At 41.2% G+C, this 14,748-nt stretch overlaps 1 protein-coding gene across 1 annotated transcript in view; it reads right to left on the reverse strand.

The window, feature by feature from the left end:
• Positions 1-14,748, reverse strand: part of GNA13 (G protein subunit alpha 13) — a 30,650-nt gene that overhangs the window by 6,446 nt on the left and 9,456 nt on the right. Inside the window, exon 3 of the mRNA XM_066565937.1 lies at positions 3,087-3,137. Coding sequence (XP_066422034.1) covers positions 3,087-3,137 — 51 coding nt within the window. The remainder of the gene's footprint in view (positions 1-3,086; positions 3,138-14,748) is intronic.

The following is a 14,748-nucleotide window of genomic DNA, read 5'->3' on the forward strand; positions in this document are numbered from 1 at the left end:
AAATTTAAAAATCATGAAGTGAGTGCAACATTTCAAAAGCTCAAGGATCACTTTGCTTTACCCTGTAAGTTCCAAAGTGAAACCAGAGAGAGAGGGAGGGCTTTGTGTGAACTCTGGGTTCCTCTTCCCAAGCTGCCCATGACTAAGGCACTGATTTTTATCGTGGCACAAATTACAAAGCAGCTCTGAAGCACAGGCTCCCCACCCTGCAGCACTGTACACAGCCAAACCCCACAGCACCAAAGTCTGGAGGGCAGGAGAATTCCTAAAGCAACATCAAGCTCCCTCCAAACTGACCAAAAGAGCTGCTGTCACCCCCTTGTCTGATTAATAGACAACTTTAAAGGGTGATAAGACTTTTCCCTTGGTTAAATCTTGGGTCTTTTCTACTGAAATTAGAGAGAGGAGAACAATCAGCAAATCAGTGCAGGGACTGTATGAAATGTCACTGGGCACATGTGAAGGGATTTTGAGCAAAGCTGACTGTCAACATGTAGGCAAGAGTGTCACAGGTTCAACACTCATGCCAGCTTCCAAATGGGAATGTATATTCTGTTGTTTTTCAGGAAGTTTGTCTCAGCTTCTCAGATCAAAAGCAACAAGTCTTAGGAAAGCTCAGGAGTGAGTGAAATTATTAAATTATGTAAATAAATAAAACCAACTGATATAAGAGGCAAAACCACATGCACCTTCAATATTGAAACAAGGGCACAAAGCAAACTCTCCTGGGAGCTGGCCTGTAATGTTTATTCAGTAAAGCTTTCAGGAGCAAGCTTCTCCCCAGAATTCCTGACAAATTCCCTCTCGAGCACTATTACTCATTGAAAATTCCTTCCACACTTGCAGTCACAAAGAGAATCCTTTCTACTTCTACATTCTGCCACAGAACTGGGTATCTTTAAGGTCCCTTCCAACCCAAACACTCCATGTTTTATCCTGGCTATTGCCTACTCTGATCCAACAGGCAGCACATGAGGGTTCTGTGAGTTCAGAACTGGTATCCAGCCACCTTCTGGCTACAGGAGACCAAACACAACAACTCCCAGGAACTCTCCCAGTATTTTAGTTCTCTTTCTGAATTATGTTTTCTCCCTCATGCTCAGTCCTTGGAATACAAGCAGCTTGCCCCATCTCAGTGCTGATCCCATTCTCCACGTGTGAAGACAGCAGCACCAGGTGAGTATTTTCCTTGAATGACACTGAGTATTATTTTCCAAGTTCTTTCAATGCTTTGCCATTGCCAATAAGTGTTTTCTTCCCCTCAAGCATCCTCACATTGATACTGATTTGGAACACGTGCTTTCTTCCTGATTTTCATATCTCCTTTCCTCAAATTCACTGCAGTCTGCTTCTTCTAAAGGAGTTCCTTTGCTTATCAGCAGCACTTTTGGCTATCACATCACTGTTTGCCTAGCTCAAATTACAATTTAAGGCATGACTAAGATCCAATCACAAGATGGAAAGCCAAGTCTCTCTGGGAGGTATTTTGGATACACAGAGTCTGCACTGGCAGTTGAAATAGCAACACAGAGCTGCAAGGAATCCAGGAGATCCCACGCATGTCTGCCTGTCAGACACTCTTATTCTGCTGATCTGATTAAATCTGAACATTAAGTTCTTTTCCCTCTTATCAGCTCTCTTTTGGCAAGAGGCACGTGAATTGCAGATCTATGTGTTTATAAGCAATTTAGTTGCAAGTCAGCCCAGTTGCATCAGATAAGAACAAATACTTTTATTTACAATTTGGGGAAAACAATCATGAGATAATCTTGCATATAGATAAGAATAAACCAGAAGAACCTATCAAATCTTTCACTAACAAAACCTAGCTAGTGCTCTTTCCCTCATAGATTTAACATTTTTTACAACAGCAGATCCTGATGAGTCTCTGATTCTCAACACCAGAAAAGCTGTAATTCACAGCACTGCCACAGAAACATCAGACCTGCAGTAAGTGTGTTTATGTATAAAAATATTTAAAAAACCCAACTGCTGACCAAGTTTCACACTTTAATCAAAGAATGAACCAAAGTTTCTCCGTTAAGAACTTTGAAATGGAGCTACAAGACTCTATCCAACATTGTTGGGGAAAAATCCAAGTCCTTTGAAACTGAAAGGCACTGGATGCAAAGACCATGAGAAATCCCCCACTGGCAGAGAGTTCAGCAGCTCATTACAGCAAGTGCAGACCCCCTAAGTGAGATATTAGGGGATATAATGCACTAAAGTGCAAGTTTCATATCTCAAGACCAAATCCAAATCCAGAGATCAGGTGCTGGAGTTCTCAAGCCAGAGATCTGGGAAGCACAATGACCACCAGTGCTTTAGTTACAACAATGACAGTTCAAAGCAGAAAAATAGTCTGGCTTAAAATTTAATCTGTTAAAAACAGAAATGAAATTATGCATGATGTAACAGGGTTTCACTGAAGTGGTTTGGATTTCTTCATTTGTTACCATCAGCTGGGACTGACCATGGACAAACTGCCTTCCCAGAGAGCTCAAGCACCATATTAAAAACTCCTGTTTTAAAGGCAATTTCTCCACATGCCATTGCTGCAATCCACAACTGATGAACATCAGCAGATACCTTCATTATTCAAGTGCTAATTAACAGTTATATAAAAAAGTATTCTACAGAAACATCAGGGTTTTCTCCAGAGAAAACAAGACTTTATTCTTTACTGAGTTTATGTTCAAGTAGATATTCCTGGAAGGTACCACTGACCTGTGACTGATTTAACTCAAGAGTTCCTAACTGGACACATAACCCCAAACCCAGTTGTTTTCAGATGTCATTTAGTCTTGAAAAGCTACTCTAACAGTCTCCTGCCTGGCCAAGTATTTGTAACTTGTTTTTTGTTCCATTTTGACAGATGGTTTATTTCCAGAAAGTCTCCTGGCCCTTGCATTGCCCTGTGTTTTTGACATGTCAGTGATGAACTGCTGAGATAATGTGACAGTCTGAGTTAACTAAAGATAAAGTCATTGGAGTAGACACTAATTACATTTCATCTATTTAAAACCCAGAGATCACAAAGACTACTTCAAACTCAAGACTGGAAAGAAAAATAAAAAAGGACTTACTTGTTCTCCAAGTTTATCCAAGTTGTCCAAGAAATACTTTACAGATTCCCCCTAAAAACAAATCAAACAGTTATTTAAATAAGCGACATCCTTGATCCCAACAGTTTACATTCTGAAGTCCAGATAATTTATCAGAAACCTACATTTAAGCATTGTAAGCTTTAATCACTGCCCTTTTTAAAAGCAGCTATCCTAAGAACACAACTGATGATTTATTCTTAGGCCAGTTAATATTTAAGCTTAAAAGCATAAAAGGCACATTTATAATAGTCACATTCTTTCCAAGTTTAGACTTGATAAATAAATCCAAGTCTTATCCACAGGGAACATCAATGAAGCAGCCACACCTTCGTTATGAAAAGAAACATTCAATTCCTCTGAGGCTTAGCAGGGTGCACACACAGGCATTCAGGTGCAGGGATTAACCACCAGAGAAAGTTCATTTCTACTGCAGTGCCACAGGACTCATGCCCACAGGGATGAGCAGAACAAGGATGAGAAACCACAGCACACAAAGCATTTTACTCAAGCTTCCCAGCACACACCAAGCTGGATCAGAACATCTTACTCTGAGTGATGAGCAGAGCTGCTGTGCATGATATCACATCTATAATCCAGGTTTATCTTCTGGGTTCAACTCATCCCTGTCCTGGCAAAGGGGAACTGCAGTTTTTAATCCCTCCAGTAATGCAGAACTAAAGGTTTTTTCATGGTAAACCTGAACCACAGTCAATCCTGCAGAGCTCCATCAGGGTGCTGGGATTAAGCAGGAATTCTGCCATGGATACTGCTGCACCTGAGTTCATTTGCAATAGGAATGTACTGATGGAATTCCCTGCAGAGGAAAACACCTTTTTAAGGTTCTCAACATCCTCACAGAAGCACAAATCTGCTTCCTTTTGGAAACTCTTAATTACCAGCTGTAACTTGCTCATTTTACAGTAAGTGCAGAAGAGAAACCACCTGTGTTTTCACTCTGCAGGTGGAAGAGCAGGAATTCTGAGTGAGCTTTATTGATGAGAGAATCAAACAGCATCTGAGGTTGGGGTGACTCCACCTAATCCAGACAAGTGAATTAGGACAGAGGAGCTACACCCTGATAGTGACTTCCCCTCACTTCAATCTGAGCTCTGCAAGCTCATCTAGGGAGAATATGAACCTCACTATTCAACTGTGCCATCTAAGCATTTACCCTGAGCAGAGCAGGGTAAATAAAGGCCAAAAAGGGCTCTGGCAGACACATCTGCAAGGTACCTCTGGCAAGGTTTCCAGGCACTAAAATAAGTTACATAATACAAGTAGATGCCACACCTTTAAGTGTGCAATTTGAACATCAACATTTAATGAGGCAAAACTGGGGCTCTGGTTGGAACATGCCTCCTGCTCAACACACCTGCAGGAGAGAGCCCAACACACCTCTATGCCTTATTTTACCTCCTGTTTGCCTCAGCTGTCCTGATTTTCCTCTGGGGTGACAAACTGCAGCAGGAACAGCATTTTAAGTAGCACACAGCAGCAACTGCTTGCAATGACAGCAGTATTGTGTCTTTTCCATCATCTGTTCTAGCCTCAATCCTCTAAGGAAGGTACACAGGGAAGAGCATTCCTATTTCACAGAAAATAAACAACCCTGATGCATGAATCCATCAAGCTTCCCAAGAAGGAGTAACAGGATCAGAATTCAGGCCTTCCAAGTGCTAAAGCCACTGTCTGTAGCTGAATACTAAGGCAAAATAAATTTTAAGGTCAGATTTAATTTCTTTTTTAGGTGCCAATAGGAGCTGGCAACCTTCCCTTCCCCACAGGGCTGGCTACATACCAATCAGGCAGATTTCAGACTCACTAAGTGCAGGCATTTACTCTGGAATACCTGGGCCTCAGAGGCTGAACTTGTGTGTGTGTGTGTGCATACAAACATGCATTTTAATCTTAGACAGCTTTTTATACAACTTGCAGCAATACCTACTCCCTAAAGAAGCATTAACTCTGCAGTTAATGTGGAAGTTACTACCTCTCCCTCTCCTTTAAATCCCAGGGCTTGCAGCTACTGCAATGCACAGAGCAGTTGGAGCAGACAAGCAAACCACAGCCTGGAAAGGTCACAAAACATCCCCACAGGCAGCTTTCCAAAAGAGGGGATTTCCTGAAATCACAAATGCAAAATGCACAGGCCTGCAGCGACAGCAGCGCTCCAGAGCCACCCATCCAACAGCAAAGTCACCCAGGGAGCACTGAGATGTCAGCTCCACTCCTGGGCTGGCACCTATCAGAGTCAATGGCACACAAGCATCAAGGTGGCCAGGCTGAACCTGAAGAGACTGAACTATTAAATCCATCAGTTCCAACAAAACCCAGCTCATTAAGCTGAGACATTCCAGCTTCCCTCCTCCACACCGTGGGCTCAGCTGCTTGGGCTCTCCCCTCATAAAAATCTGTTCAGACAGCAAGTGCTGTGGACATGACTCAGCTCTGTAACCAGGGATAGAAGTTGTTCATTCACTGTTTTTTACCTGCATACCAATTAAAAACCTAGAACAGCTTCAAACTCATCATCTCTTCTCCCATCCCACTCCAGCCACAAGCCAGGGCCCTGACCAGTGGTAATTTTCTGTCTGCCCTGGACATGTTGCTATCAGCAGGATGAGCTCTGCTAACTACAGACACTCCTGAACAGATCTTTATCAGAATGCACTACTGGAGAACCAGAGAGTTTTGACCCATTTAAACAAGCTTCAAAGAGGCAGCATTACAAAGCAGCCAAGCTTCAATCCCTTCCCAAAGTGTGAGGTTTTTTATTTTAGCCAATAATGAAGAGAAACACATTGAAAAACTCAGCACACAACAACTGAGGAAAGCCTTAATGCCACCTATTTTTAAAAATCAGTTAGAAAAGGACCCATTCACATCCCTGCAGCCCCAAAGACAGCTTCTGTGTTAGGCTGCTTTTCCTTGGTAGATAGAGAACCAGATCCCACTCAGTAAATCCATGACAGGGACCAGATTGAAACAGCTGTATTCAACAGCTGTCACCTAAAATTTCCTTTCTGACAAACTGCAAACTCTCTGGTTTACCCAAGATGACTAGAAAAAAGAAACTGGGTTTCCCCACTCTGTGCCACTAATGCCTGTGTGGCTCACCATGTCCAGCCCTGCCACGAGGCTGCTCAGCAATCAGTCTGTGGTGTCACACCACAAAGGAGCCACACCAAGGGCAAAATCTAGACAGGAATGAGACAACTGAAGGATCTGCCCCCATTAAAACCCCCACAGTTCTCCATTACACTCCTGGTGTCTTCACACCCACGTTCTGTGAGTACATAGGACGGAAATTTAAAGATTAGCTAAAAATACAGAGATGGCCCCAGGACAGGAAGGACCTTGACCTGTTGGAGAGAGTCCAGAGGAGGCCACCAAGTTGATTACAGAGATGGAGCACCTCTCCTACGAGGAAAGGCTGAGAGAATTGGGAATGTGCAGCCTGGAAAAGGGAAGACTTTGGGGTCACCTAACTGTGGCCTTCAGTACCAAAAGGAAGGAAGGAAAAACTATTTACAAGGTCTGGAGTGAGAGGACAAGGGGGAATGGCTTCACACTGACAGAATGTAGGTTTAGATTGGTTATTAGGAAGAAATTCTTTACTTTGAGGATTCTCTGGCACTGGCACAAGTTGCCCAGAGCTGTGGATGCTGCATCCCTGGGAATGTTCAAGGCCAGGCTGGACAGGGCTTGGAGCAAGTGGGATAGTGGCAGGTGTCCCTCCACACCATTCCATGGCTCTGTGTGACAGTCTCACTTCAGTCCCACATGAAACTTCTTTTTTAAATGCAGATGAACTCTCTGAAGTCACTTGCACAGTTGAGCAGTTTGGAAATGCAAATCTCTGAAGGCTGCAGTGACACTGCAGGAACCAGCCATGCCATGGAGCCCAACTCATCCCCTGCACTTCAAGTACAGCCCAAAGATGCCAATACAAGGAGACAAAACCCACCACAGGCTTGGGCACACATCTCACATGAATATTGAGGTACTGCAATAAAGCAAATTTCTTGAGCACACCCCAATATAGCAGAATGAACAACCTCCACATCAGCTCCAAAGGCCTTCTGGAGTTACAGGAGGGGGCTCTGGCTGTTTTAAACTTTGTTAAATTATATCAGGGTATTGGATTTTTAAGCAGTGCCTTTTGAAGCTTGAGAAAGATGCCCTTTTTTGTTCAGATGGACTATAGATGTCAGCTGTGGCCCTTCAGCCTCCTCCTGATTCAGAAATGCATGTAAACCACAGGAAGTTGACTGTTAAGTAACTTTATTCATAACTGTCAACTATTCCATTTTCAGCAAGGTTTGAGTCAAACCAGCCTGTGTCTCCTGGAGCCCTGTGATCCTCCCTCCCTGAGAGAGCCAAGCCACTTCACCATGAATGTACAAGAAAACACACCAATCTTACTCCTATCAAGGTGACTGACACAACAGCTTCCCCTACAGCTTTGCATTAAACTAACTACTTGTTAAATGAAATATCTCCAGTTCTAGAATTCATTCTTTTTACTAAGACATTTTACAAATTCATTCTTTTTACAAAGCAGAGGTGGTCATTTAGTTGTAGGCCAACACCTGCTGGTGTGGTCATCTGCAGTAAACCAGAGCAAGTATCTTTTCTAAGCAAAACACAGCACAAAGATCACTGTCTGCTTACTGCCTAAAGCAAAGTAACCACAAAAATATTTTTGGGGAGGGAAGAAAAAAAAAAAAAAACCTACATGAAATACACACTAGATGAACACATCTTTTAAACCCAGGAAGCACCAATTTATTTGGTTTCCATGAAAACAATGTCAGCAATCTAAATATGATTTGCTGAAACCTTAGCACAGCCAAATGGCTTTTTAGCTCTTCAAGGGGATCAGGGCCATTGCATTTTTTCCACTAGCAATTGCTTAAAAAAGAAAAAAGAGATAGAGAAAAAAGCATCAAATAAAAATTTAGTCATCACAAGGTTTAAAGAAAGAAACAATTTATCAAACCATCTAGGTTTGGCTGCAAGTTCAGGGGAACATACTGAACTGACAGGGCTTATTAAGTGTCTGAAATAATAAATGTGATACTTTAAGAAAATAGGAGATATAACTTAGTAGCTCTATATTAGAGCTCTAAGAACCATCAAACATTTTCTCTTCCTGACCTTACTTGAATTTCTTGAAATAGAGAAATAAATATTTCCTATTTTATTTAATTAAAAACCCACAAAAAACACTAGAAACAAAAACACCACCAGAAATAAGCTTTTTTACAAGCCTAGTTTAGAATAAGAACAGGTAATTGCACTGTTTTTAGGCTGGTGTGTACATGCCTAAATATGCAAACCAAACCATCCATAACTCTGGAGAATCAGCTTGAAGGAAGATGATAGAGACATAAGCAGAGTCTGAAAATTCTGCATTTTACAGCAGCCTTGTAATGCTTATGGCACACACTTCATTATGCACAGGGTGTTTTTTTGTTAGGGGCTTAATCCAGGAAAATCCATATCTGAGGATTTTGGCAAAGGAAAGAATCTGTAGCAACCTTTTTTCCTTGCCACCCCACCCTAAGCTGATTTAAAAGAAGACCGAGTACAAATCAATGGTGCTGCCACTGAAGGTTTAGCAGATGTCTCCTGAAATGACAGTAATAAACAGAGGGATAATGAATGGAGAAACATTTCAATCAAATCAATCAATGCAGATTCCCAGAGGAAGGGAGATTACAGGGCACAACCTCCTCCACCCAAACAGGGAACATCCTCAGCATTGCACAAAGGAGGAGATGATCCAGATGATACATTTATGCCATGAATGCAGATCCTAATTACATTAATGAGCTCAAAGCCACAACTGTCTTGATTGTTAGAGCAGCAGGTTTAACCAAGTCTCATGTCATGACATTCAGCTGGTTTGGGCTCTTTTGCTGGTCTCACACTTGGAGGTAAATAAAACAATCTTGGGCCCTTCACAGCTTTCAGGTTTCTACAATTTCTCTTTGCAGTCACTTCTCTCAGTGCTTTTTGGAGAGGATTCCTCTTTTAAAGATGCCCCAGTCAATAGACTAGGACAAAACTTCCTCAAATCATACCTATAACCTGTTTACTCAAGGAGCTAAACTTTAAAAATACACTTTCCCTGTTTTACAGCAGCAATCCAGCAACTTGATTGGTCTCTCCTAAACTGAAGGGAAACAGTTTCTGAATTGCCACTCCATACTCTAACACTTGATTTAACACTCATTCTTCAAGCAGTATTAGCAGCATTCTGCTAATACTAGTAATTTAGTATTATTACTAGTATTACTATAGTAATACTAGTATATTATATACTATATAATAATACCAGTATTATACTATATAGTATATATATATACTATATATATTATATATAAAATACATATTATATTTATTATAATAATATATTATATATATTATATATATTATAGTATTATATAATACTAGTATTATATACTATATAATAATACTAGTGTATTATATACTATATAATACTAGTATTATACTATATACTATATATATAATATATAAAATATATATTATATATTATAATAATATATTATATATATTATATATATTATAGCATTATATAATACTAGTATTATATTATATACTATATAATAATACTAGTATATTGTATACTATATAATAATTACTAGTATTAATATTCTGCTAATACTAGTAAATTAGTAATTTTTTACTAATGGTGCTGCTGAAGGCATTTGGGGAAAAAAGCCCAGGTAAGCAGTAGTATATTTACTTGGTAAGCAGTAGTATATTTACTTCCCAAACTGAAAACTGGGGTCAAAATATTTGAGTGTGCACTAACACAAAGCACATTTTCCTGTGAGAGGTTTCCTTTCTCTAAGTGTTAATTATGGCCAAAGTACAGCAGTCCCCATTTATGCCCACATGAGCATTGCTGTGGCCATGTGCAGAGCAGCCAAGTGTTCCATGTGAAATGAATCCTAAACTCTCCAAAACCAAAGGGCAAACTGGTGGGAAATGGCACCATGAATGGAGCAGCCTTACAAGGGCTGGGTCAGGATCTGCCAGTACAAGCTGGGGTCATGGTGCTTCATTAACTGATCTCAGAGTGCAAAAAGGGAAACTGATTTTTGTATATGTGTGAGTTTGGACTGTCTGGGAAGGAAAGGACAACTTGAAGTAACTAAGAAGAACCTCCCAGGCAGATTTTGTCTCTTCACCCACCCAGGGAAGCAAAGGGACACAGCAGCAGTGTCTCTTAGAGGCTGAAGCACAGACTGTGTGTCAAGACCAGACATCTCACACCTCCCAGCTTCTCTCTCCAGCATGAATGGAGCAGCCTTACAAGGGCTGGGTCAGGATCTGCCAGTACAAGCTGAGGTCATGGTGCTTCATTAACTGATCTCAGAGTGCAAAAAGGGAAACTGATTTTTGTTTAAGTGTGAATTTGGACTGCCTGGGAAGGAAGGGACAAGTTGAAGTAACTAAGAAGAACCTCCCAGGCAGGGAAACACAGCAGCAGTGTCTCTTAGAGGCTGAAGCATAGACAGTGTGTGTCAAGAGCAGACATCTCACATCTCCCAGTTTCTTTCTCTCCAGCTCAACCATTTGAATAGTCACTAAAACCTGATCTGCCCATTTCCAGAGATAAAATTCAGCACATTGGGGAGGGATCAATTCCTGTTTCTCTGCAAGAACAGCGAGTTCAGACACAGTTGCTGATACAGGGTACAAAATAATGCTGCTGCTGATCAATCCACATCACAAATGCGTCACAGCTCAGCCCAGCTCTCAGAGCTCAGCCCCATTTCCCCTTTTCAGTGCTTGCTGTGTGCAGCTCGAGCTGGGTTTGCCTTTTCTCAGAGCCATCAGAACTGCGTCATGCGGGGTAGAAGTGAAACCTGCCTCGTGTTTGGTCCCACAAACTCAGTACCTGGCCTAAAAAAAAGGAAAGGTTCAAGTCCTGACTCATAGAAGCCATCTTTTGTAAAACCTGTTGGTGGCAGAGCAGAATCTATGTTTGCAACAGCTGGATCACTTTGGCTGGAGGGTGCTCAACTCCAAAAGCACCACGAGAGGAGTCAGCCCAAGTTTAATTCATGAGTGACATTTTTATCTTGCATAACAGCATTAACAAAGAAAGGTGAAGGGGTTTAAGAAGGGCTTTAACCCAATAATATCCCTTTAATCTATTATCCCCTATTTAGTGTAATCCAATTAATCCATAATTCTCAAAATGTGGATAACAAATGGAGGCAGACAGAGCACGCCAAGCTGGGGGCCTGCACTGTGACACCCTGGCAGCACCTGCAAGCTGGGGACATCTGCCACATCCTGACAGTGACAGAAGGATGTCACCAAGCCAGCCTGGAATTAAATACTCCAAACAAGGCTCCAGCATCAGCTGCTGCTCCTTCCTGCACCCAGTTCAGCAGTGCTCTCCCTTCCAAGTGCCAGACTCACAACTCACACACAGATTGTCTCCCATCAGCAGAGCATTTACACAGTCTCATATATACCATGCCACTCCAATTAAATTAATTAAAACATGATTGAACTCTAAAAAGAAGTTAATCTGCATACCAGTATACCACAGAGCAAACTGTTCCAGTTTTCAATTACTTTCCTAAGAGGGAAGAAATCCATTTCAGTTTTCTTAGTTAGCTATCCCTCCCCTCTCCTGGTGGAATTTAATTGCTGAATTCTTAATTGCTCAAAAATATGCAAAGTCACTACAGCTTTTAGGTAGGAAACAGCATTCCACTAAAGCCTAGAAAAATACAATTTCTCCACACCAGGCATTCTGCTATTGTATTTCTAATTCTGAAAGACTGCTTGGAAACCAGGATGTGACATATTCTAGAGACAGCTGAGACTCCTTCCAACAATTAAAAACCCTCAGAGTGCACAGCATCAATCCTGGAGTGGAGAAATTCTTCTCTGTGAGGTCCTGGCACAGGCTGGCCCAGTCCTGGAATGTCCAAGGCCAGGCTGGACAGAGCTTGGGGCACTCTGGGAGAGTGGAAGGTTGGGAGAGGAACAAGATGAGCTTTAAGGTCCCTCCATCCCAAAGCATTCTGTGATTCCATGATTTCCTTAGGATCACCATGCCTTCCAAGAGGAAGCAAACTCAAGGTTGTTCAGCCCCTTCTGAAGATCAGAGCCAGGTTGAGGAACACATGAAGTGGCACATGGGACAAGCACAGACCCAGAGCATCCAACCAAAAGGCTGCTGCTTGCCAGAACCTGAACAGAAATTAATCCATGACAGCAAGGATTAGGTGAACTTTGTTTCTTCAAAAGTATTTTTAATCCCTCCTTAAGTATTTACAATCCAAACTCTTCTTCCACAAAGTTTACTTTAGGAAAGACACCAATACCTTGCAGAAGATTTTCAAATTTCATTGATGAAACCAATCCTCCAAGGCCCAGAACACACAGCCCTAGAAATCCTATGAAAACATGCACTGAGCAAGGAGAAACTGCCACCTCCCAGTTCCTATTTACACTCTGGGCAGCATCTCTGTAAACCTCAGATGTTTTGCACACAAAACAGATTGGAACCAGACTGTAAACATTTGCTCTTCTTTCAGAGCACTGACCCACTGGCTCCATGACTTCATGTGTTTGCAACTCCAACTGCATTTCATCTAATGCTGGAGCAGTGGTGAGTCTGCAAATCTGCCATCCATCATTTCGAGCTTTACTTGCTTCCAAGTTGTACGAGACCAGCAAAGGCTCCCAAAAACATGACAAATATTTGGCATGTGGAAATGGATCAGCACTAAAACTGGCCATACTCAACTTGAAGATGCTTGAAAAGTCCATTATTGCATCAACTCTGCACTAAATCACAACATTTCAAAATCAGAGCCCTGAACTGGATCCCAATGCACTTCTCTAGGATTGAGTTTTAAAGTACATTTGGTTCCTATTTCAGCCTCATGAGAAATCCAGATGACCAAATGCTTTTTAGTTCCTTCCTCTGTCTCAATTAGAAGAATCCATTTCAATTAAGTTCTGGTATTTCTGTTTGCAGCCAGTGATGCACTCACAACCAGCTCTCCTTCCAAGCTGACAAGATCCTGTGATAATTTACTGGGTCTAGTGAAAGATCTACCTGCATCATTAGCTGAATATTGGTTTTAAAAACTACTAAAAGTTGTGTCTAAAAGAGCTCAAAGTACCAGTGAAGTACACAAGACCCCCTAAACAGCAGCAAGAGGCAGAAAACATCTCATGTCACTTGTAGAATTTCCTACTATGAATTAACTAAACCTGGAAAGAAATAGAAATTAATTACTAGAGCAACTATATTTAAGAGTCCCAATAGCAGCCACTTCTAAAATTTTAATAATCACCCTGCATTACTTTTTTCCCCCACAACTTTGTGTAGATATTTTGAAATACAAGTGGTACCAGTGCACTGTTTCCAGCCCTGGAAATTCTGCATCCTCTTGATTTGGTCACCAGTGGGTGATAAAATATCATCATGTGCCCAAAGAGAGAAGCGCTCCCAGGCTGGCTGCAGAGATCCCAGCATTTTGTTTAAAATTATTTCCCCAGCATCTTTAAACAAAGGAAAAAGAAACAGAAACTCTTGTGGTATTACACATTCCTGTACCCTTGAGCCATAAAAAGAATTTGGGGTCTTTTCATTTCCTTGGTTAAGTCTCTGAAGAGGAGAATGATATTTCACTTATTAACTGAGGAGACTCTGAAGGAAAAGAAATGTAAGGCAGGAATGGCTATGATGGAAAGGTGTGCAACATGGTACAGTGACTTGAGTGCTGTAAAAGGCAGCTCACTCCACATTACTGTTCAGAAATTTTCTTTTCTGAAGTAGTTGTTGTCAGTTGCTGTGATGATAATTCAGGCTGTTTTCTGTATTTAAAATTCCTCAGCTTTTCCAGCTCTATTGCCTGATGTTTGTTGTTAATGCAGACATGCAAGTTAAAAAGATACAGGAAGTAATTTAGGACTTTTTCAGCTGCTGATGTACTCTTAAACATTTTCTTTATCACTATTTAAATTCAATCCATCAGGCAACTCTGGGATAAAATGTAAGTGTTAAGTCTCTGGGACTATTCAGATTTTTATTTGAATTAAACACATTTTATTTACAGTTTGAGGCTGCCAAATTAACTAATATCATGTTCTATGACTCATTCATTCACCTTTAAGATATAAATAAAGGTTTCATATTCCAGAGTAATACAAGATGCTATTTGGTATCCAGCAGCCTCCATCAGCACTGTGAGCACACATCTTGTTGTTCTGTACAAGGGCAGGTTCTGCAGCCTCAAACTTCTCAACTGAATTTGATAATTCAGATCCTTAGCAGAGGAAAGTGCCAGCAGACACAATGCTGGCACAGAGATTATCTTGCTTTCCCACAACTACAGTTATTCTACTGCTTTTCTGACGCAGTGAGTGAGGTCAGCTGCATTTGGTTTTCTCACATTTTCTTAAGCAACTTCCTCAGCCACCACAAGCTGAAGTTTCCTACTCCTTTGCTAGTTCTGTGTAAGAGGTGCAGCCTGAGCCCTGAATATATCAAAGCATTCAAGAACTGAAATCTGGGACAATAAAGAGCCAAAACAATCACCCAGTACAGCCTAGGTACAATAAATATGTG

The sequence above is a fragment of the Molothrus aeneus genome, chromosome 26 (assembly GCF_037042795.1).
Source record: "Molothrus aeneus isolate 106 chromosome 26, BPBGC_Maene_1.0, whole genome shotgun sequence".
In the NCBI taxonomy this organism is placed as follows: domain Eukaryota; kingdom Metazoa; phylum Chordata; class Aves; order Passeriformes; family Icteridae; genus Molothrus; species Molothrus aeneus.